We start from the raw sequence: 23,596 nt of genomic DNA on the forward strand, positions 1-23,596 counted from the left end.
GGTGGAGGACACTGAATGGAGGCCAGTGAAGGGATTGGCAGAGAGGGGTGAGGGACACTGAATGGAAACCAGTGAAGTGATTGGCAGAGAGGGGTGGAGGACACTGAATGGAAGCCAGTGGAGGGATTAGCAGAGAGGGGTGGAGGACACTGAATGGAAGCCAGTGGAGGGATTGGCAGAGAGGGGTGGAGGACACTGAATGGAAGCCAGTGGAGGGATTGGCAGAGAGGGGTGGAGGACACTGAATGGAAGCCAGTGGAGGGATTGGCAGAGAGGGGTGGAGGACACTGAATGGAAGCCAGTGCAGGGATTGGGAGAGTGGAGTAGAGGACACTGATTGGAGACCAGTAGAGGGATTGGCAGAGAGGGGTGGAGGACACTAAATGGAGGCCAGTGGAGGGATTGGCAGAGAGGGGTGGAGGACACTGAGAGCCAGTAGGGGGATTGGCAGAGATGGGTGAAGGACACTGAATGGAGACCAGTGGGGGAGTTGGCAGAGAGGGGAGGAGGACACTAAATGGAGACCAGTGGAGGGATTGGCAGAGAGGGGAGAAGGACACTGCATGGAGACCAGTGGAGGGATTGGCAGAGAGGGGTGGAGGACACTGGAAACCAGTGGAGGTATTGACAGAGAGGGGTGGAGGACACTGAATGGAAGCCAGTGGAGGGATTGGCAGAGAGAGGTGGAGGATGCTGAATGGAAGCCAGTGGAGGGATTGGCAGAGAGGGGTGGAGGACAGTGAATGGAAGCCAGTGGAGGGATTGGCAGAGAGGGGTGGAGGACAGTGAATGGAAGCTAGTGATGTGATTGGCAGAGAGGGGTGGAGGACACTGAATGGAGGCCAGTGAAGGGATTGGCAGAGAAGGGTGAGGGACACTGAATGGAAGCCAGTGAAGGGATTGGCAGAGAGGGGTGGAGGACACTGAATGGAAGCCAGTGGAGGGATTGGCAGAGAGGGGTGGAGGACACTGAATGGAAGCCAGTGGAGGGATTGGCAGAGAGGGGTGGAGGACACTGAATGGAAACCAGTGGAGGTATTGGCAGAGAGGGGTGGAGAACACTGAATGGAAGCCAGTGGAGGGATTGGCAGAGAGGGGTGAAGTACACTGAATGGAGGTCAGTGGAGGGACTGGCAGAGAGGGGTGGAGGACACTGAATGGAGATCCTTCAGATTCGGACAATAAACGGTTCCAAATTTCATTCCATTCGTTTATTTGAAGGCACATGGCGCCAGTCAACACTGTCCAATCAGCTTATGCCATTTCTCTCGGTGGGTTGGACTAGCATCCAAAAATATTGATTCCTTCTGATTCGAATCCATCTGATTCAATAATATATCGAATATATAGCAATCTTCCAAAAAAAAACTTCAAAGTTTCTCAAATTTAAGTGGACCAACGAATATACAAACCAAACAAATCCAGAAGATGAATCTGGTCATCATAACAAATATGACGAAATTAAATTCTTCGATGAATGAATCTGAAATGAAACTGAATGAAAATTTCTGGTGTGAACGAATCTAATCCATGGAATTCACTTCACCTATCAGTGATCTTCATGTTATGTCTGATCGGTGTACAGTCCATACACAGACCACCACAAGGCCGGGGTCACACTACCAGACAGTTCCTCTGAGATCCTCAAGGTGGTGATCTCACCCAGACAGGAAGTCTCTATGGAAGGCAGGAAGTGATGTCAGGTATAAATAAGAGGTTTGGGGGTGAGCAGCGAGTCTGGAAGATGTAGAGAGGAGACGTTGCTGGAACTGGCAGCAGAGGAGGTAATAAGATCATATTGTCTATTTACACAGATTGGGGTAGGGAGTTCCACAGGATCTGTGAGGCTCTGGAGAAGTCCCGGAGGTGAGCATGGGAGAAGGTAATGGGGGAGATGGAGGTCAGAAGGTCTTTGGAGGGGTGGAGAGGACAGTTTGGATGATATCTTGAAACAAAATTGGTGATGTATCTCAGGGCAGATCCTTGGATGGCTTTGTATGTTGTTAGTATTTTGAATTGTATTTATTGAGTTAGAACCCAGTGGAGGGATTGGCAGAGAGGGTAGGAGGACACTGAATGGAGACCAGTGGAGGGATTGGCAGAGAGGGGTGGAGGACAGTGAATGGAAGCCAGTGAAGTGATTGGCAGAGAGGGGTGGAGGACACTGAATGGAAGCCAGTGAAGGGATTGGCAGAGAGGGGTGAGGGACACTAAATGGAAGCCAGTGAAGGGATTGGCAGAGAAGGGTGGAGGACACTGAATGGAAGCCAGTGGAGGGATTGGCAGAGAAGGGTGGAGGACACTGAATGGAAGCCAGTGGAGGGATTGGCAGAGAGGGGTGGAGGACACTGAATGGAAGCCAGTGGAGGGATTGGCAGAGAGGGGTGGAGGACACTGAATGGAAGCCAGTGGAGGGATTGGGAGAGAGGAGTAGAGGACACTGAATGGAGACCAGTAGAGGGATTGGCAGAGAGGGGTGGAGGACACTAAATGGAGGCCAGTGGAGGGATTGGCAGAGAGGGGTGGAAGACACTGAGAGCCAGTGGGGGGATTGGCAGAGATGGGTGAAGGACACTGAATGGAGACCAGTGGGGGAGTTGGCAGAGAGGGGAGGAGGACACTGAATGGAGACCAGTGGAGGGATTGGCAGAGAGGGGAGGAGGACACTGCATGGAGACCAGTGGAGGGATTGGCAGAGAGGGGAGGAGGACACTGCATGGAGACCAGTGGAGGGATTGGTAGAGAGGGGAGGAGGACACTGAATGGAAGCCAGTGGAGGGATTGGCAGAGAGGGGTGAAGGACACTGAATGGAAGCCAGTGGAGGGATTGGCAGAGAGTGGTGGAGGACACTGAAGGGAGGCCAGTGGAGGGATTGGCAAAGAGGATTGGAGGACGCTGAATGGAGGTCAGTGGAGGGATTGGCAGAGAGTGGTGGAGGACACTGACTGGAAGCCAGTGGAGGGATTGGTAGAGAGGGGTGGAGGACGCTGAATGGAGGCCAGTGGAGGGATTGGCAGAGAGGGGTGGAGGACACTGAGCGGTTGGTAAGGTGGATGAGTCTGGTAGAAGCATTCATGATGGACTGAAGCGGCCAATGGAAGGAAGTTTCAGTAGTCAAGATGGGAGATAAGCTGGGAGTGAATGAGTTGCTTTGAGGTGTCATTGGATAAGAAGGACGTATTTTGTGTGGAGAAGATGGGTGCAGGAATGGGAGTTTAGGGAGAGAAGACACTATAGGGGAGAGATTGGTGGAGGCCGTCTTGTTTGTGCCGAGTTTGAAACTGATAGACATAAATGGAATCTTTTTCATTTTTTTTTGGCAGCAGATTAAATACTTATAAACAGCCCAAAACACAATAGATTTTACATATGAAATGGAATGTCTAATTAAGCAGCCCAAAGGGTAAGAGAGTCCCAGACCCCCAAAACAGAAAAAACAGAAAAACCCTAAACAGCATGTTCCTCTGTGTGTAATCCCAGTGGGGACCGTTCTCCCATGATAGAGACCCTCATATCATCCCCCCATCCTAATATTGTACAACCAGTACAGTCCAGATCATTCTCGGTTATCAATTATAGGTCTACAGAAAACCTGTATAGATCACATGACCAATGAGGATGGAGGAGGACCGGAGTCACATGACTGAGAGGATACTAAACCTCACCCTGGAGATCATCTACCTGCTGACCAGAGAGGTGAGGAGGATTCTGGGAGGTCACATGTCATCACTCTCATCTCTATTAATAAAACACAGACCCGACCGGAGAGGTGAGGAGGATTCTGGGAGGTCACATGACATCACTCTGGTCTAGTCTGGCCAATAGACCATGTTCTTCTTGTAGACATGTAGATGATGTCATATGATTGATATCGGTTTCTCTTTCTCCTGATCTGTAGGATTATGTTGTAGTGAAGAAGTCTAGTGGGAAGCCAATCTCAGGAGGATGGAGCAGGACCCAGAGCCCCACCATGGTGCCTCCCCCTCATTCTCCGATACCTGAGAGGAACAAAGAGCAGAAGATCCTGGAACTGACCACCATGATGGTCCATCTGCTGACAGGAGAGGTGAGAGGTGCCGGGAATTCGGGGACATTCTCCAGTAACAGACAAGGGATGTGTCTGGATGGTGACTGTATCATTGTGTGTGTCAGGTTCCTATAAGGTGTCAGGGTGTCACTGTCTATTTCTCCATGGAGGAGTGGGAGTATTTAGAAGGACACAAGGACCTCTACAAGGACGTCATGATGGACAATCAGCCGCCCCTCACATCAGCGGGTAAGAGGAGACTTTATTGTAAAGGAGAGAGCAGTACGGAGGGTCCACCTAGATCCCCCATCATCTGATAAACACATAGAAACAATGGATTCAGTCCGTGTGTGTGTTTCCTACAGATGGATCCAGTCATGGGAACCCACCAGAGAGATGTCCCCGTCCTCTGTATTCCCGGGATTCCACACAGGAAGGTCACACCATCCCTCACCATCATCTGGTAGATGGATCCAGTCATGGGAACCCACCCGAGAGATGTCCCCGTCCTCTGTATTCCCGGGATTCCACACAGGAAGGTCACACCATCCCTCACCATCATCTGGTAGATGGATCCAGTCATGGGAACCCACCTGAGAGATGTCCCCGTCCTCTGTATTCCCGGGATTCCACACAGGAAGGTCACACCATCCCTCACCATCATCTGGTAGATGGATCCAGTCATGGGAACCCACCAGATAGATGTCCTCTGGATTCCCGGGATTCCACACAGGAAGGTCACACCATCCCTCACTATTACAAGGTTGGTGGGACGGAGAATCTAGAACATGGACTCATGGAGACGATGTGCGGACTTTCTATGTGATGTCAAAATAATAAATCTTCTATCTTACAGATGATATTTTCTCTCCTTCTCTTGATGTAGAGTGGAGATCCAATCGATATAGAATTCGAGGTGAAATCAGAAGTAGAAGAGACGTATGTGAGGGATGATCAGCAATATACGGAGGAGGCTGGAATGAGGAGGACATTCATAGAGGAGGACACTCCTACAGAGATCAGCACAGGTGACCAGAATATATTCTTCTCTTATCTCTGCTCTGTTACCGCCCCCCCTCCCAGCCCCCATTGGTTCCTGCTCCTCTGACAAGGTGGTGTAAATGTAGAAGTGATCTGGGAGGACCAAAGGCCCTTTGAAGAGGGGAGGAGTCCCAGCTGGTTGGGACATCCACAGAGAACATCTGCTCCCTCCTATCTCCCTGATCCAGATGGAGTCTTGATGGAAGTGAACTAACCCTCTCCTATCTATTGATGATGTTTTTCTATTTTTCCAGGACCCGCCATGGAGAAACCCTCAAAGGATCATCTCACTTTATCTCCAGGTTGTAAAATGGAAGATGAGGACATCCCAGGAGATCACATGGAGGAACATTCACATTCACTGAAGTCCTGTCCTTCTGAACATCAGAGATGTCACATGGGTGAGAAGAAACATGCCTGCCCTGAGTGCGGGAAGAGTTTTCCACGGAGATATGAGTTTGTTTTACATCAAAGAACTCACACGGGAGAGAAGCCATATTCCTGTGCTGTGTGCGGGAAATGTTTTGCAGTAAAATCAAATCTTGCAAAACATCAAAGAACTCACACGGGGGAGAAGCCGTATTCCTGTCCTGAGTGTGGGAAATGTTTTGCAATAAAATCAAATCTTGTAAAACATCAAAGAACTCACACAGGGGAGAAGCCGTATTCCTGTCCTGAGTGCGGGAAATGTTTTACAATAAAATCAAATCTTGCAAAACATCAAAGAACTCACACGGGGGAGAAGGCATTTTCCTGCCCTGAGTGCGGGAAATGTTTTTCACAGAAGGGTCATCTTATTACACATCAAAGGTCTCACACGGGTGAAAAGCCCTATACTTGTCCTGAGTGTGGGAAATGTTTCGCAGCAAAATCAGTGCTTGTAAAACATCATAGAATTCACACGAGTGAGAAGGCATATTCTTGCCCCGAGTGCGGGAAATGTTTTTCACAGAAGAAATATCTTGTCAAACATCAAATATCTCACACAGGCGAGAAGCCATATTCTTGCTCTGAGTGTGAAAAATGTTTTTCAGAGAAGGGTCATCTTATTACACATCAAAGGTCTCACACGGGTGAAAAGCCATATACTTGTCCTGAGTGTGGGAAATGTTTCGCAGCAAAATCAGTGCTTGTAAAACATCATAGAATTCACACAAGTGAGAAGGCATATTCTTGCCCCGAGTGCGGGAAATGTTTTTCACAGAAGAAATATCTTGTCAAACATCAAATATCTCACACAGGCGAGAAGCCATATTCTTGCCCTGAGTGCGGGAAATGTTTTTCTCTCAAGACCTATCTTAACAGTCATCTGACATCTCACACAGGTGAGAAACCGTATTTGTGTTCTGAGTGTGGAAAATGTTTTAGAGAAAAAAGAAGCCTTGGAAAACATCGGAGAATTCACACAGGTGAGAAAACTTATTCCTGCCCTGAGTGCGGGAAATGTTTTATACAGAAGTGCCATCTTATTACACATGAAAGGATTCACACGGGAGAAAAGCCGTATTTCTGCCCAGAGTGCGGGAAATGTTTTTCACGGAATTCCTATCTTAAACTGCATCGGAGAATTCACATGGGTGAAAAGCCGTATTCCTGTTCTAAGTGCGGAAAATATTTTCTAGAGAATTCAGAGCTTGTTGAACATCAAAGATCTCACATGGGGGAGAAGCCCTATTCTTGCCTTGAGTGTGGGAAATGTTTTAGACAAAAAGCAGTCCTTGTACAGCATCAAAAAACTCATACGGGGGAGAAGCCGTATTCTTGCCCTGAGTGCGGGAAATGTTTTTCACGGAATTTTTGTCTTAATGTACATCGGAGAAGTCACACGGGTGAAAAGCCATATCCCTGTCCTCAGTGTGGAAAATGTTTTTCACAGAAATCAGATCTTGTTAAACATCAAAGATCTCACACAGGGGAGAAACCGTATTCCTGCCCAGAGTGCGGGAAATGTTTTTCACTCAAGAGCGATTTTAACAAACATACCAGGTCTCACACAGGTGAGAAGACACATAACTTCAGTGTAGAAAATGCCCGTCATGAAAATGTTTTGTCCTCATAAATTTCTTTCTGGCTTAATCTGGCATTAATGCTGGTTGGGTCCCTCTAGCAGTGTAGTCTGATCTTCCCTGACCTTCAGCAGAAGCTTCCATGGAGGACATCATGGTAAGAGAGAAGAAGGGGGGTCACTGCTGGTTGGATCCCTCTAGCAGTGTAGTCTGATCTCCCTTGACCTTCAGCAGAAGCTTCCATGGAGGACATCATGGTGAGAGAGAAGGAGGGGGTCACTGCTGGTTGGGTCCCTCTAGCAGTGTAGTCTGATCTCCCCTGACCTTCAGCAGAAGCTTCTATGGAGGACATCATAGTGAGAGAGGAGGGGGGAGGGTCACAGCTTGTTGGGTCCCTCTAGCAGTGTAGTCTGATCTCCCCTGATCTTCAGCAGAAGCTTCCATGGAGGACATCATAGTGAGAGAGAAGGGGGGGCACTACTTATTGGGTCCCTCTAGTCGTGTAGTCTGTTCTCCCCTGACCTTCAGCTGTAGGTTCATAGGAAGACCTTATGGTGATAGATATGGAGAGAGAAGGGGAGATCAGACTACATTGCAAGCCTGAGAATTTCTGTGCAGTAGTCATCAGCCTGCACAGGCAGCTTCATTTGCTTGGAGAGCTCCACTTGCTCTGCTGGCGGAAAGTAGAAATGATGACATTTCCAGATGTAACGTGTTATTATTGTCTGATTACAAAATGCAAATATAATCTTGGTCTTGTGTCTTTTAGTAGTTTTTTGTTACCAGCTTGTACTTGTTAGAACAACTGACTTTCCCTCTTTTCATAAATCTCATGACGTCTGCAGTATACTCCAATTATAAGTACATTACTATATATGCTTTTACTGAACTAGCTGGTCCATGGTTTCCTCAATGAACAGGACTCCCTGCATTAAGATTGCTGAGTATATAAACTATGTTCACAGAAAAAAAACAATACGAGGCATATGGAGTAATATAAATATGAATACATGCACACATTCATATGATATCTATCCTTTACTAGCTGAAAATTAACAATCTCCGATCTCAATAGGGATACACTAAAAGTCACTTAGCATCTGTTATAGCTGCTCCACTATTTCCCTAATCAACAGGAATTACAGTATTAAGATTGCTGTGTATACAAACTATTTACATTCACAGGAAAAAACACTACAGGGAATATGGAATCATATAAATATGCATGCATGCACACATTCAAATGCTATCTATCCTTTACTAGCTGAAGAAAATTAACAATATCCGATCTCAACAGAGATACACTAAAAGTCACTTATCATCTCTACACAACAGAGATACGCTGAAAATAATTTAACCTCTGTTATAGCTGGTCCACGATTTCCCTAATGAACAGGACTTACAGTATTATGACTGCTATGTATACAAACTATTTACGTTCATAGAAAAAAAACAATACGGGGAATATGGAGTAATATAAATATGAATACATGCACACATTTATATGCTATCTATCCTTTACTAGCTGAAGAAAATTAACACTCTCTACACTACAGAGATACGCTGAAAGTCATTTAACCTCTGTTATAGCTGGTCCACGATTTCTCTAATGAACAGGACTCCCAGTATTAAGATTGCTGTGTATACAAACTATTTTCATTTACTGAAAAAAACAATACGAGACATATGGAGTAATATAAATATGAATACATGCACACTGAAATGCTATCTATCCCTTACAAGCTGATGAAAATTAACAATATCCGATCTCAACAAATATACACTAAAAGTCACTTAGCATCTGTTATAGCTGGTTCATAATTTCCCTAATGAACAGGAATTACAGTATTAAGATTGGTGTGTATACAAACTATTTACGTTCACAGAAAAAAACAATACAAGGCATATGGAGTAATATATAAATGTGCATGCATGCACACATTCAAATGCTGTCTATCCTTTACTAGCTGAAGAAAATTAACAATATCCGATCTCAACAAAGATACACTAAAAGTCACTTATCATCTCTACAAAACATAGATACGCTGAAAGTCATTTAACTTCTGTTATAGCTGGTCCACGATTTCCCTAATGAACAGGATTCCCAGCATTAAGATAGCTGTGTATACAAACTACGTTCACAGAAAAAAACAATACAAGGCATATAGAGTAATATATCATTATGAATACATACACATATTCATTCCCTAATGAACAGGACTCCCAGGATTAAGATTGATGTGTATACAAACTATTTACATTCATAGAAATAAAACAATACAGGGAATATGGAGTAATATAAATATGCATACATGCACACATTTATATGCTATCTATCCTTTACTAGCTGAAGAAAATGAACAATCATCTCTACACAATAGAGATACCCTAAAAGTCATTGTACCTCTGTTATACCTGGCCTACAATTTCCCTAATGAACAGGACTCCCAACATTAAGTGGAGGCCAAGAGGCCCTATGATGGGTACTGATGGTGATGGGTGAATAATGCAATCTCATCTGCAACAAAACGCAATAAACGTGCTGGCCCCTGGATAAACACCAAGAGTGGGTCATGTGTCAGAGTGGGTCACGTGTCAGCATATGCAGTCTAGGTTGCATGTAAGTGAAAAGAATTACCAGGCGTGCAGGGCTCAATAGAACAACCACAGTCCAGGGGATACACCCTGATACGGTCACAACCTGGTCCAGATGTACAAGCTCACCTCTCCAAGTACGGTCACTGGCTCTGACGGATGTCGGCCTGCTGTGTGGTGTTGCTGGAATCACTTTCCATGTGAAGATGAATACGCACGTGACTGCAATTGCTTGTCCAGTGTGGCGAGGCAAGTTGGTAGAGCCGAGTCTGGGTGTCCAGGACACGGGTGACACAACGTTGTCCCGTCAACGAGTTTCACCCACAATATGGGCTGGAAGTTAAGAGGCAACGCCAAGATTCATCTATATATACAAAGCTAGGGGGGATCCATTCCCCTTGCTGGTCTTGTCTCTCAATCAGAAATGATCTCTGGCCTGTGAGGAGGGTCTTATCACCAAAAAAGAACGGGGTTCTTTGCGTGTTGACGATTATAATGTCCCCATCATATATATTATCCCCAAGGTACACAAAAGTTGGGAAATCCACCAGGAAGGCCTATTGTATCGGCTATACGGGGACCCCTGGAACCTACCAGAAAATACTTGGACGCTTTAATTAAAGAGATGGTGATGGTGTCATATATTCAGGATACCAGAGATGTCCTAGTCAAGATTGCTCAGGTGGAGGTTCAGACAGGGACAATACTGGTGGGTATAGATGTGGAGTCCCTTTATACCTCCATCCCCCACGATTCGTTGGATCGGTGCCGTGGCTCACTTTTTGGAAATGAGCTACCCAAGTACGGGAGCACAAAATGAATTTCTCTTGGAGTTGTTGGATTTTGCTCTCAACAACAATTTCTTTCAATTCTTGAGGAATTACTACTGCCAGATTTGAGGGACCTTGATGGGGGCCCCTTGGGCACCAGCGTGTGCCTGCCTCCACCCTGGATGGTAGGAGGAGGAGATTGTATATTGCTCCTCGATGTACCTCGACTATGTATCCCTGTGGCTGAGGAACATCGATGATGTCCTCATGCTCTGGGAAGGTACAGGGCAGGAACTTCATGATTTTTTGGTTGACCTCAATGCAAACAATCGAAACATCAGACTGACATAAACTTTTGATCGCAGGGAAATTTCGTTTCTTGATCTCCTGATCTCTATTGAGGGTAAGAGCTTAAGAACTAAAACGTACCATAAATCTACGGCTGCCAATACTCTGCTTGTGGTCTCCAGCCACCACCCACAGTCCTTGATACGGGGGGATCCCCACTGGACAGTTCCCGCGTATCTCTCTATGGGAGATTTTGTGAGAGGGGATACTTTCATGGGATTATCAGATGATCCCGCGAGAGGGCCTCGATGCGGCAACGAGAGGAACTTCTGAACACATGTACTTAGCGCTCTGGCCTGAAGGCCAAGAGGTCCACATCTGGCATCCAAGACCTATGACACCACGCTTATATGGACCTGTTCAAATCTATCATGATCACTAGAGTTCCATCCATCGCCAAGGAGGAAGTTTTAGGGAAGGAAATGCTTAATAACACCTCGGAACAAACCTTCCCAGATTTTTGTATACCCCGGAGGCCAGGAGGTCCAAATCTGGCATCCACTGCCCCTGGCACAGGTCCTAGAACACCTTTGTGTTGCAGTCAGGCATCAGTAGCAATTCCTTCAAGTTGCGAGGTGGGGCCTCCATGGATTGGACTTGTTTTTCCAGCACATTCCAAAGGTGATTGATAGATTAATATCTGCAGAATTTGGAGGCCAACTCAACACCTCAAACTTGTTATTCTCCTCAAACAATTCTTGAACCATTTTTGCAGTGTGGCAGGGTGCGTTATCCCACTAAAAGAGGCCACTGCCATTAGGGAACACCGTTTCCATGGACATGGTCACTGTTTAGAAAGGTGGTATGTGTCACAGTTGGGCGGACTGACCATTTGGAAACTCGGGCACTGCCCGGGGGCACAGGGTCAGTAGGGGGCCCCATGAGATGCCCCTGGTACCTTTTTCATAGGCTTTTTTGAGTTTGGGCAGGGACCCCATGATCCCCTATTGCCCGGGGGCCCCATGAGTTGTCACTCCGCCCCTGGTCACAGTAACATCCACATGGATGGCAGGACCCAAGATTCCCCAGTGGAACATTGCCCAAAGCATCACACTGCCTCTGCTGGCTCGTCTTCTTGCATCCTGGTGCCATCTCTTGCCGGGTAAGTGACATGCACACCCAGATATCAACACGATGGAAAAGAAAACAAGATCCATCAGAGAAGGCCACCTTCTTCCATTGCTCCGTGGTCCCATTCTGATGCTCGTGTACCCATTGGAACCGCATTTGGCTGTTGACATGGGTCAGCCTAGGCACCTTGACTGGTCTGCGGCTACACAGCCTGCTCTGTCCTCGCTACACATTTCCCTGGGTGCAGTTCGACATGCAGCTAGACCCTCCTATTCTGAAAAAAGCCAGACTAAATGGAATCTTGAAGCTTTATTAACAAAACGGCGGGGTGAAACTATTGGGAAAAACAAATGTGAACTACATACAATCGATGTATGAAACGTACAAAACACAATGAAATTATTAAGCCGCGGATGGTAGTGAGTTCATGCTCACCAGCGATGCTGCCTGTAGAGAATGTAAGTTCCGTCCACAATATGTGCTGCAGAAAATCATGGCTGGTTCTTTTCCCTCAGTTTTTGCAATGGAGTCTGAGCTCCCAGGATGCGCTTGTTTCCTTTTCTTAGAAGGAAGGATGATGGGAGTTTTATTAGCCAGTTTCTGCAAAACAGTCAATTTATTCTAGGCTCCATCTACTGGCCAGATTTATTATTGCAAAATGGTTTTCCCTGCTGAAGGCAGAACACAGCTCCATACACAACAAACTGTGAAGATCATTTTTTTCTGCTTTCAGCTTCATGGACAACATGTTCACTTTCTGCCTAATACACATGTCTCAGCAGTCAGCAGCAGAGAGGAGGACAGAATTCCTCCTACAGATCCTGTGCCTTTCTGTGCACCCCCTCGTCTCTGAATTCCCCCCAAGTCTCTGCATTCAGCAGAATTAGGCAGCTGACTCCAGCCCTACTCTAATCCTCCTCCAGACTCTGCACTTTCTGGTTCTCAGCTCTGCCCCCAGCTTTTTCCCAGCAGCAACCCAAGGTCAGAGGGGTGGACTGCGTGTGATGTAACGGAGGGTGGGGAACTCTTGAATTCTGACGGTGGTGGGGGGTTCTTGACATTTGATGTAAGGGGGGGGGGTGGCATGCTCTGATCATCTAGTCTTACAGATACAACTAGCCCTTTGAGGGCAACCATAATGCTGATGTTGGCCCACGATGAAATTGAGTTTGACACCCCTGGCCTAACACACTATACTGCCCCAAGTATTGAGCCACACATGACCTTTAATGGCCTCCCAGTCTTAGTCCGTAGGGTTCAATATTGATCGGCTGGCCTTTCCACGCACATGACCTTTAATGGCCCCCCCAGTCTTAGTCCGTAGGGTTCAATATTGAGTTGGCCCCGCCCTTTGCAGCTATAACAGCTTCAACTCTTCTGGGAAGGTCATCCACAAGGTTTAGGAGGGTGTCTATGGGAAGGTTGGACCATTCTTCCAGAAGCACATTTGTCAGGTCAGGCACTGATGTCGGGGGAGGAGGCCTGGCTCGCAGTCTCCGCTCTAATTCATCCCAAAGGTGTTCTGTGGGGTTGAGGTCAGGACTCTGTGCAGGCCAGTCAAGTTCCTCCACCCCAAACTGACTCCTCCATGTCTTTATGGACCTTGCTTTGTGCACTGGTGCGCAGTCATGTTGGAACAGGAAGGGGCCATCCCCAAACTCCTCCCAAAAAGTTGGGAGCATGAAATTGTCCAAGATGTCACCTTAAGAGTTCCCTTCACTGGAACTAGGGGGCCAAGCCCAACCCCTGAAAAACAAGGTGGTGATCTCACTTCTATCCAGACAGGAAGTTTCTATTTAAGACAAGAAGTGATGTCAGATACAGACAGGAAGTGATGTCAGATACAGACAGGAAGTGATGTCAGGTATAAATAGGAAGTTTGGCATGGGCAGCGAGTCAGAGAAAGTAGAGAGGAGACATTGCTGAAACTGGCAGAAGAGGAGGTAATAAGATCTGATTTTATATTTGCATAGACTGGGGTAGGGAGTTCCAGAGGATCTGTGAGGCTGTAGAGCAAACTCAAAGGTGAGCATGGGAGGAGGTGATGGGGGAGATGGAGAGCAGAAGGTTATTGGAGGAGCGAAGATGATGGTTTGGGTGATATATTGAGACAAAGTTGGTGTTGTATCTCAGGACAGAGCGATGGATGGCTTTGTATGTTATTGTTAGTATTTTGAATTAGTGGAAGCCAGTGGAGGGGTGGAGGATACGGAATGGAGGTCAGTGGAGGGATTGGCAGATTGGGGTGGAGGATACAGAATGGAGGTCAGTGGAGGGATTGGCAGAGAGGGGTGGAGGACACTGAATGGAAGCCAGAGGAAGGATTGGCAGAGAGGGGTGGAGGACACTGAATGGAAGTCAGTGGAGGGATTGGCAGAGAGGGGTGGAGGACACTGAATGGAGGCCAGTGGAGGGATTGGCAGAGAGGGGTGGAGGACACTGAATGGAGGCCAGTGGAGGGATTGGCAGAGAGGGGTGGAGGACACTGAATGGAGGCCAGTGGAGGGATTAGCAGAGAGGGGTGGAGGACACTGAATGGAGGCCAGTGAAGGGATTGACAGAGAGGGGTGGAGGACACTGAATGGAGGCCAGTGGAAGGATTGGCAGAGAGGGGTGGAGGATATGGAATGGAGGTCAGTAAAGGGATTGGCAGAAAGGGTGGAGGACACTGAATGGAAGCCAGAGGAGGGATTGGCAGAGAGGGGTGGAGGACACTGAATGGAAGCCAGTGGAAGGATTGGCAGAGAGGGGTGGAGGACACTGAATGGAAGTCAGTGGAGGGATTGGCAGAGAGTGGTGGAGGACACTGACTGGAAGCCAGTGGAGGGATTGGTAGAGAGGGGTGGAGGACGCTGAATGGAGGCCAGTGGAGGGATTGGCAGAGAGGGGTGGAGGACACTGAGCGGTTGGTAAGGTGGATGAGTCTGGTAGAAGCATTCATGATGGACTGAAGCGGCCAATAGAAGGAAGTTTCAGTAGTCAAGATGGGAGATAAGCTGGGAGTGAATGAGTTGCTTTGAGGTGTCATTGGATAAGAAGGACGTATTTTGTGTGGAGAAGATGGGTGCAGGAATGGGAGTTTAGGGAGAGAAGACACTATAGGGGAGAGATTGGTGGAGGGAACATATTACAGAGAGGAAAGAGGAGTAGTCAGTCTGGCAGGAGCGTTGTCAGTAGAGGCCGTCTTGTTTGTGCCGAGTTTGAAACTGATAGACATAAATGGAATCTTTTTTAGCAGCAGATTAAATACTTAGAAACAGCCCAAAACGCAATAGATTTTACATATGAAATGGAATTTCTAATCCAGCAGCCCAAAGGGTAAGAGAGTCCCAGACCCCCAAAACAGAAAAACCCTAAACTGAATGTTCCTCTGTGTGTAATCCCACTGGCGACCGTTCTTCCATGATAGAGACCCTCATATCATCCCCCCTCCCCCCATCCTAATATTGTACAACCAGTACAGTCCAGATCATTCTCGGTTATCAATTATTGGTCTACAGGAAACCTGTATAGATCACATGACCAATGAGGATGGAGGAGGACCGGAGTCACATGACTGAGAGGATACTAAACCTCACCCTGAAGATCATTTACCTGCTGACCGGAGAGGTGAGGAGGATTCTGGGAGGTCACATGTCATCACTCTGGTCTAGTCTGGCCAATAGACCATGTTCTTCTTGTAGACATGTAGATGATGTCAGATGATTGATATCGGTTTCTCTTTCTCCTAATCTGTAGGATTATGTTGCAGTGAAGAAGTCTAGTGGGGAGCCAATCTCAGGAGGATGGAGCAGGACCCAGAGCCCCACCATGGTGCCTCCCCCTCGTTCTCCCATACCTGAGAGGAACAAAGAGCAGAAGATCCTGGAACTGACCACCATGATAGTCCATCTGCTGACAGGAGAGGCGAGTGGTGCCGGGAATTCGGGGACATTCTCCAGTAACAGACAAGGGATGTGTCTGGATGGTGACTGTATCATTGTGTGTGTCAGGTTCCTGTAAGGTGTCAGGGTGTCACTGTCTATTTCTCCATGGAGGAGTGGGAGTATTTAGAAGGACACAAGGACCTCTACAAGGACATCATGATGGACAATCAGCTGCCCCTCACATCACCGGGTAAGAGGAGACTTTATTGGAAAGGAGAGAGCAGTATGGAGGCTCCACCTAGATCCCCCATCATCTGATAAACACATAGAAACAATGGATTCAGTCCGTGTGTGTGTTTCCTACAGATGGATCCAGTCATGGGAACCCACCAGAGAGATGTCCCCGTCCTCTGTATTCCCGGGATTCCACACAAGAAGGTCACACATTCCCTCACCATCATCAGGTAGGTGGAGTTGAGGGTCGGGGACATGAAGGGATGGAACACTCTGACATGTGGAGACGATGTGTGGACTCTACAAGATGAGATGTTCTATGTGATCTCACATCATAAATCCTTGTATGTTACAGATGTTATTTTCTGCCATTCTGTTGGTTTAGGGTGAAGATCTGATGAACATGAAAGTTGAGGGTGAAGTAGAAGAGACGTATGTGAGGAATGATCAGCAATATACGGAGGAGGCTGGAATGAGGAGGACATTCATAGAGGAGGACACTCCTACAGAGATCAGCACAGGTAACCAGAATATATTCTTCTCTTCTCTCTGCTCTGTTACCGCCCCCCCAGCCCCCATTGGTTCCTGCTCCTCTGACAAGGCGGTGTAAATGTAGAAGTGATCTGGGAGGAGAAAAGGCCCTTTGACTGAAGAGGGGAAGAGTCCCAGCTGGTTGGGACATCCACAGAGAACATCTGCTCCCTCCTATCTCCCTGATCCAGATGGAATCTTGATGGAAGTGAACTAACCCTCTCCATTGAGGGTCTTTCCAGGACCCTCCATGGAGAAACCCTCAAAGGATCGTCTCACTTTATCTCCAGGTTTTAAAATGGAAGATGAGGACATCACAGGAGATCACATGGAGGAACATTCACCAAAGTCCTGTCCTTCTAAACATCAGAGATGTCACACGGGTAAGAAGAAACATGCCTGCCCCGAGTGCGAGAAGAGTTTTCCACGGAGATATGAGTTTGTTTTACATCAAAGAACTCACACGGGGGAGAAGCCATATTCCTGTCCTGAGTGTGGGAAATGTTTTGCAGTAAAATCAAATCTTGAAAAACATCAAAGAACTCACACAGGGGAGAAGGCATTTTCTTGCCCTGAGTGTGGGAAATGTTTTTCACAGAAGGCCCATCTTCTTACACATCAGAGGTCTCACACAGGTGAAAAGCCAGATCCTTGTCCTGAGTGTGGAACATGTTTCTCAGAAAAATCAGACCTTGTAAAACATCATAGAATTCACATGGGTGAGAAGGCATATTGTTGCCCTGAGTGCGGGAAATGTTTTTCTCTCAAATCCTATCTTAACAATCATCTGATGTCTCAAACAGGTGAGAAACCGCATTCCTGTTCTGAGTGTGGAAAATGTTTTAGAGAAAAAAAAGGCCTTGGAAAACATCAAAGAACTCACACGGATGAGAAGATTTATTCCTGCCCTGAGTGCGGTAAATGTTTTTTACAGAAGAACCATCTAATTACACATGAAAGGATTCACACAGGAGAAAAGCCGTACTCCTGCCCCGAGTGTAGAAAATGTTTTATACAAAAAGCAGGCCTTCTACAACATCAGACAACTCATACGGGTGAGAAGGCATATTCCTGGCCTGAGTGCGGGAAATGTTTTTCATAGAATGCCCATCTTACACTACATCGGAGAATTCACACGGGTGAAAAGCCGTATCCCTGTTCTGAGTGCGAGAAATGTTTTTTACAGAATTCAGACCTTGTTAAACATCAAAGATCTCACACAGGGGAGAAGCCGTATTCCTGCCCCGAGTGCGGGAAATGTTTTTCACGGAATTCCCATCTTAATGTACATCGGAGAAGTCACACGGGTGAAAAGCCGTATTCCTGCCCTGAGTGCGTGAAATGTTTTTCACAGAAATCGGACCTTGTTAAACATCAAAGATCTCACACGGGGGAGAAGCCATATTCCTGCCCAAAGTGCGGGAAATGTTTTTTACAGAATTCAGACCTTGTTAATCATGAAAGATCTCACACAGGGGAGAAGCCGTATTCCTGCCCTGAGTGTGGGAAATGTTTTTCACGGAATTCCCATCTTAATGTACATAAGAGAAGTCACACGGGTGAAAAGCCGTATTCCTGCCCTGAGTGCGGGAAATGTTTTTTACAGAATTCAGACCTTGTTAAACATCAAAGATCTCACACAGGGGAGAAGCCATATTCCTGCCCAGACTGCGAGAAATGTTTTTCACTCAAGAACGATTTTAACAAACACTGTTGTTCTCCCACAGGTGAGTAGACGCATGGCTTCTTAGTGTAGAAAATGTCCTTCATGAAGGTCCAATCTTACTGAACATCAGATATGCTACACAGGGGGAAAGCTGTTGTTCTGCCCTCTGTGTGGGAAATTTTCATTTGCAAAAATCAGACAAGCATCAGCAATCTCAGAAGCTGTATTGCTATCCTGAGTGCGGGAAATGTTTTTCATGGTTTTGTCTTACCAAACATCAGAGAACCCATACAACCCTCGAGGTGCATTAGTGTCCTGAGTGCGGGAAATGTCTTCTATATGGATGATATGTTGCCATACATCAGAGATCTCACACTGAGAAGAAGCACACCTTGATATACACCTCAGAAAACACGTGTCTGAGCGCTCCTCTGATCTTTGTCATGAAAGAAACACTTTATAAGGAGATCAGAGATCACTAAAGACTTCAACGTTGTGTCTGGCTTCCTCTGCTAGGAGAGAGGAGGGGAGGGGGGGTCACTGCTGGTTTGGTCCCTTTAGCAGTGTAGTCTGATCTCCCCTGACCTTCAGCAGAAGCTTCCATGGAGGACATCATGGTGAGAGATAAGGAGGAGGGGGGGGCGTTACTGCTGGTTGGGTCCCCCTAGCCGTGTAGTCTGTTCTCCCCTGACCTTCAGCTGTAGGTTCATAGGAAGACCTTATGGTGATAGATATGGAGGAGAGAGAAGGGGAGATCAGACTACATTGCAAGCCTGAGAATTTCTGTGCAGTAGTCATCAGCCTGCACAGGCAGCTTCATTTGCTTGAAGAGCTCCACCTGCTCTGCTTGCGGGAAGTAGAAATGATGACATTACCAGATGTTACGTGTTATTATTGTTTGACTACAAAATGCAAATATAATCTTGGTCTTGTGTCTTTTAGTAGTTTTTTGTTACCAGCTTGTACTTGTTAGAACAACTGACTTTCCCTCTTTTCATAAATCTCATGATGTCTGCGGTATACTCCAATTATAAATTCATTACTATATATGCTTTTACTGAACTAGCTGGTCCACGGTTTCCTCAATGAACAGGACTCCCTGCATTAAGATTGCTGAGTATATAAACTATGTTCACAGAAAAAAAAACAATACGAGGCATATGGAGTAATATAAATATGAATACATGCACACATTCATATGATATCTATCCTTTACTAGCTGAAAATTAACAATCTCCGATCTCAATAGGGATACACTAAAAGATACTTAACTCCTGTTATACCTGGTCCACGATTTCCCTAATGAACAGGGCTTACAGTATTAAAATTGCTGTGTATAAAAACTACTTACATTCACAGGAAAGAACACTACAGGGAATATGGAATCATATAAATATGCATGCATGCACACATTCAAATGCTATCTATCCTTTACTAGCTGAAAAAAATTAACAATATCCGATCCCAACAGAGATACACTAAAAGTCACTTATCATCTCTACACAACAGAGATACGCTGAAAGTCATTTAACTTCTGTTATACCTGGTCCACAATTTCCCTAATGAACAGGACTCCCAGGATTAAGATTGCTGTGTATACAAACTGTTTACATTGACAGAAATAAAACAATACAAGGCATATGGAGTAATATAAACATGCATACATGCACACATTCATATGATATCTACCCTTTACTAGCTGAAGAAAATTAACAATCTCCGATCTCAACAGGGATACACTAAAAGTCACTTAGCATCTGTTATAGCTGGTCCACAATTTCCTTCATGAACAGGACTTCCAGCATTAAGATTGCTGTGTATACAAACTATTTATGTTCACAGAAAAAAACAATACGAGGCATATGGAGTAATATAAATATAAATACATGCTCACATTCACATGCTATCTACTGTTTCCTTTTTTTTCATTGCTGAATAAACTATCAGTCTGTGATCTCAACAGCAATACACTAAAAGTCACTTAGCATCTGTCAGGGCTCCAGGTATGACCAGAGGTATGTGAACTGACGCAGGGAAACGCAGGCTTCAGATATGTTATAAACAATATAATTTATTAATACTAACAATACAAAACGCAGTGCAATACTAAAACATAAACACAGTGCAAACGAACCAAACCCAACCACCCCCCAGATAACAATACATACAATGCAAGCGTAGTCAGGCAGGCCGGGTCAATAACAATTGGGCAGGTAGGAACAGGAGGAGCAGGCAGAGAGTAGTCAGGTCACGAGCCGGGTACAGCAACTAATGGGCAGGTAGGTACAAGGGGTCAGGCAGAGAATGGTCGGGGTCACAAGCCAGGGATCAAACAGGAGAAGACAGCAGAGGTCAGGATCAGGCAGGGTAGGCAACGAGTAAGTCAGGCAGGAACAGGAATGCAGGTAACAAGATACAGGGGCCCATGGAAAAACAAACACCAAGGCCCAGACTGCAGGTCTGGCCATCCCTTAAATACACCTCCGTAATCAGCTTCAGGTGTTTGGCTGACTGCAGGGTTGAGTCTCTGATTGGTGAGAGCACCCGCTGGCCAGCCCTGGTACTGCAGCCCACAAGGCAGGTGAGTCCCACCATTATTGGCAAGTCCATTCCTGACAGTACCCCCCCCCCCCTCAAGGAGAGGCCTCAGGACGCTCCAAACAGTCCTAGCTGGGTAAAATGTTCCACCGCCCGGGTCTGGTAACTGGCGGGATATCAAAGACTGGCACATCGGGCTGGACTCCGGGCAGAGGCACATCGGGCTGGACTCCGGGCAGAGGCACATCGGGCTGGACACCGGGCAGAGACACATCGGGCTGGACTCCGGGCAGAGGCACATCGGGCTGGACTCCGGGCAGAGGCACATCGGGCTGGACACCAGATCACCAGGCGGAGCAGCAGGCACCGGGCCACCAGGCAGAGCAGCAGGCACCAGAGCAGCAGGCACCGGATCACCAGGCGGGGCAGCAGGCACCGGGCCACCAGGCGGAGCAGCAGGCACCGGGCCCCCAGGCGGAGCGGCAGGCACCGGGCCACCAGGTGGAGCGGCGGGCACCGGGCCCCCAGGCGGAGAGGCGGGCACCGGGCCCCCAGGCGGAGCAGCGGGCGCCGGGCCCCCAGGCGGAGCGGCGGGCGCCGGGCCCCCAGGCGGGGCGGCGGGCACCGGGCCCCCAGGAGGGGCGGCAGGCACCGGGCCCCCAGGTGGAGCGACAGGCACCGGGCCCCCAGGCGGAGCGACAGGCACCGGGCCCCCAGGCGGGCACCGGGTCATCAGGTACCAGATCGTCTGGCTCGACAGCAGGCACCGGGTCATCTGGCGCTGGATCGTCTGGCTCGACAGCGGGCATTGGGTCACCAGGCATGACAGCGGGCACTGGGTTATCAGGCATTGGATCGTCTGGCTCGACAGCGGGCATCGGGTCACCAGGTTTGACAGCGGGCACTGGGTCATCAGGCATTGGATCGTCTGGCTCGACAGCGGGCATCGGGTCACCAGGTATGACAGCGGGCACTGGGTCATCAGGCGTGATAGGATCATCAGGCTGGATCAGTTCATCAGGCTGGGTACAGACATCAGGCTGAAGTGCGGGTGCCGAGGCACCAGGCTGAACCACGGAAGGCAGGTTCTCAGACGGCAGGCTCACCGGTTTGGATACTGGCAGGATGGTACTGGTTGGAAAGAATTTTCGCTTTTTTCTGGTTTTACCTACTGGAGCACTGTAAGTAAACGCAGGTCTGCAAACAAATGGAGCAGCTGAGGACAGAGAAGAGCTGGAAGGTGGAACAGAGGCGGGAGCAGCCGCCACAGCGGACCTCTCCACAGGGCCAAAGAAAGGATAGGTGCAGCGAGTGGGAGCCGGGGACTGGTATGTGGTAGTTAGCAGAGTATACTGGGCCGTCACTGGGGGTGCTGTCGGGGATGCAGGAAGAGTGCCTTGAGCAGAGGAATGACGTTGCAAGCTGACTGAGGCTGGGTGCAACAAGTCTGACCATGTCTGCAGTATGGGTTGAACAAAGTTGAGCTTACACAAAGCCTGTCTGGTCAAAGACTGCACTGCGTTTATACAATCCCTTAATACCTGTGGTGAACATGCAGCATAATGCTCCAAGAAGCAATCCACATCATCCTCTAATAACCATACCAGGGACTCTACCTGGTCTGCACTAAATGGTGGCAAAAAGTCATTCCTGCTTTCAGGGGTACCAGATGAAGCCAACTCTACACAAACCTGAATCAAAGGTTGCACCTCAGAGAACTCTGTGCCCTGATCTACTAGAACATGAGCGATCCGTATACATTCTAGCAGTTGATCCCGGGTATACTCCCTCAGAGTCTGATAAGCATATTCTCTGTCATCAAAAAAGAGCTGCGACAAATACACAACCTCATCAAGATCCATCCTTCCCAGCAACAAGCCAAGATGCCTTTCCTGTGCAGCCACTTCTGGTCAGGATTGGCCTTGGTGTAATGTCAGGGCTCCAGGGTACGACCAGAGGTATGTGAACTGACGCAGGGAAACTCAGGCTTCAGATATGTTATAAACAATATAATTTATTAATACTAACAATACAAAACGCAGTGCAATACTAAAACATAAACACAGTGCAAATGAACCAAACCAAACCACCCACAGATAACAATACATACAATGCAAGCGTAGTCAGGCAGGCCGTGTCAATAACAATCGGGCAGGTAGGAACAGGCAGAGAGTAGTCAGGTCACGAGCCCGGTACAGCAACTAACGGGCAGGTAGGTATGGGGGTCAGGCAGAGAATGGTCGGGGTCACAAGCCAGGGATCAAACAGGAGAAGACAGCAGAGGTCAGGGTCAGGCAGGGTAGGCAACGAGTAAGTCAAGCAGGAACAGGAACAGGAATGCAGGTAACAAGATACAGGGGCCCAGGAAAAACACACACCAAGGCCCAGACTGCAGGTCTGGCCATCCCTTAAATACACCTCCGTAATCAGCTTCAGGTGTTTGGCTGACTGCAGGGTTGAGTCTCTGGTTGCTGAGAGCACCCGCTGGCCAGCCCTGGTACTGCAGCCCACAAGGCAGGTGAGTCCCACCATTATTGGCAAGTCCATTCCTGACAGCATCTGTTATAGCTGCTCCACGATTTCCCTAATGAACAGGACTCCCAGTTTGCTGTGTATACAAACTGTTTACGTTCACAGAAAATAACAATACGAGGCATATGGAGTAAAATATAAATATGAATACATACACATATTCAAATGCTAGCTATCCTTTACTAGCTGAAGAAAATTAACAAACTCTATGCAATAGAGATACGCATTTTCAAGCTGTGCTCAATCCCTGAGAGCGTGCAGCACCACGATCCGGTGCCCGCTGTGTCCTCCGGACACAGTGGAACACCGATTGTCGTACGAGGTCCTGATCATGTGATCACTGATTGGCCAATCAGTGATCACATGCAGA

The 23,596-nt window shown here is 47.5% G+C and overlaps 2 protein-coding genes across 2 annotated transcripts; both read left to right on the forward strand.

The window, feature by feature from the left end:
• Positions 1–1,374: 1,374 nt before the first annotated feature.
• Positions 1,375–19,035, forward strand: LOC149465092 (uncharacterized). The gene is given in 8 exon segments (XM_089673760.1): positions 1,375–1,784; positions 3,581–3,697; positions 3,900–4,067; positions 4,154–4,277; positions 4,394–4,791; positions 4,915–5,056; positions 5,324–7,055; positions 16,863–19,035. Coding segments are annotated over 7 exon segments (4,011 nt in total). The 5' UTR covers positions 1,375–1,784; positions 3,581–3,613; the 3' UTR covers positions 18,226–19,035.
• Positions 15,357–16,270, forward strand: LOC149465093 (gastrula zinc finger protein XlCGF66.1-like). Its single transcript, XM_089673779.1, has 4 exons — positions 15,357–15,468; positions 15,598–15,765; positions 15,852–15,975; positions 16,092–16,270. The coding sequence occupies exons 1-4, from the start codon at positions 15,385–15,387 to the stop codon at positions 16,268–16,270; spliced, it is 555 nt and encodes a 184-aa protein (XP_089529905.1). The 5' UTR covers positions 15,357–15,384.
• Positions 19,036–23,596: the final 4,561 nt, after the last annotated feature.

The sequence above is a fragment of the Staurois parvus genome, unplaced genomic scaffold (genome assembly GCF_062004578.1).
Source record: "Staurois parvus isolate SC_StPar_1 unplaced genomic scaffold, SC_StPar_1.0 ptg000144l, whole genome shotgun sequence".
Classification (NCBI taxonomy): domain Eukaryota; kingdom Metazoa; phylum Chordata; class Amphibia; order Anura; family Ranidae; genus Staurois; species Staurois parvus.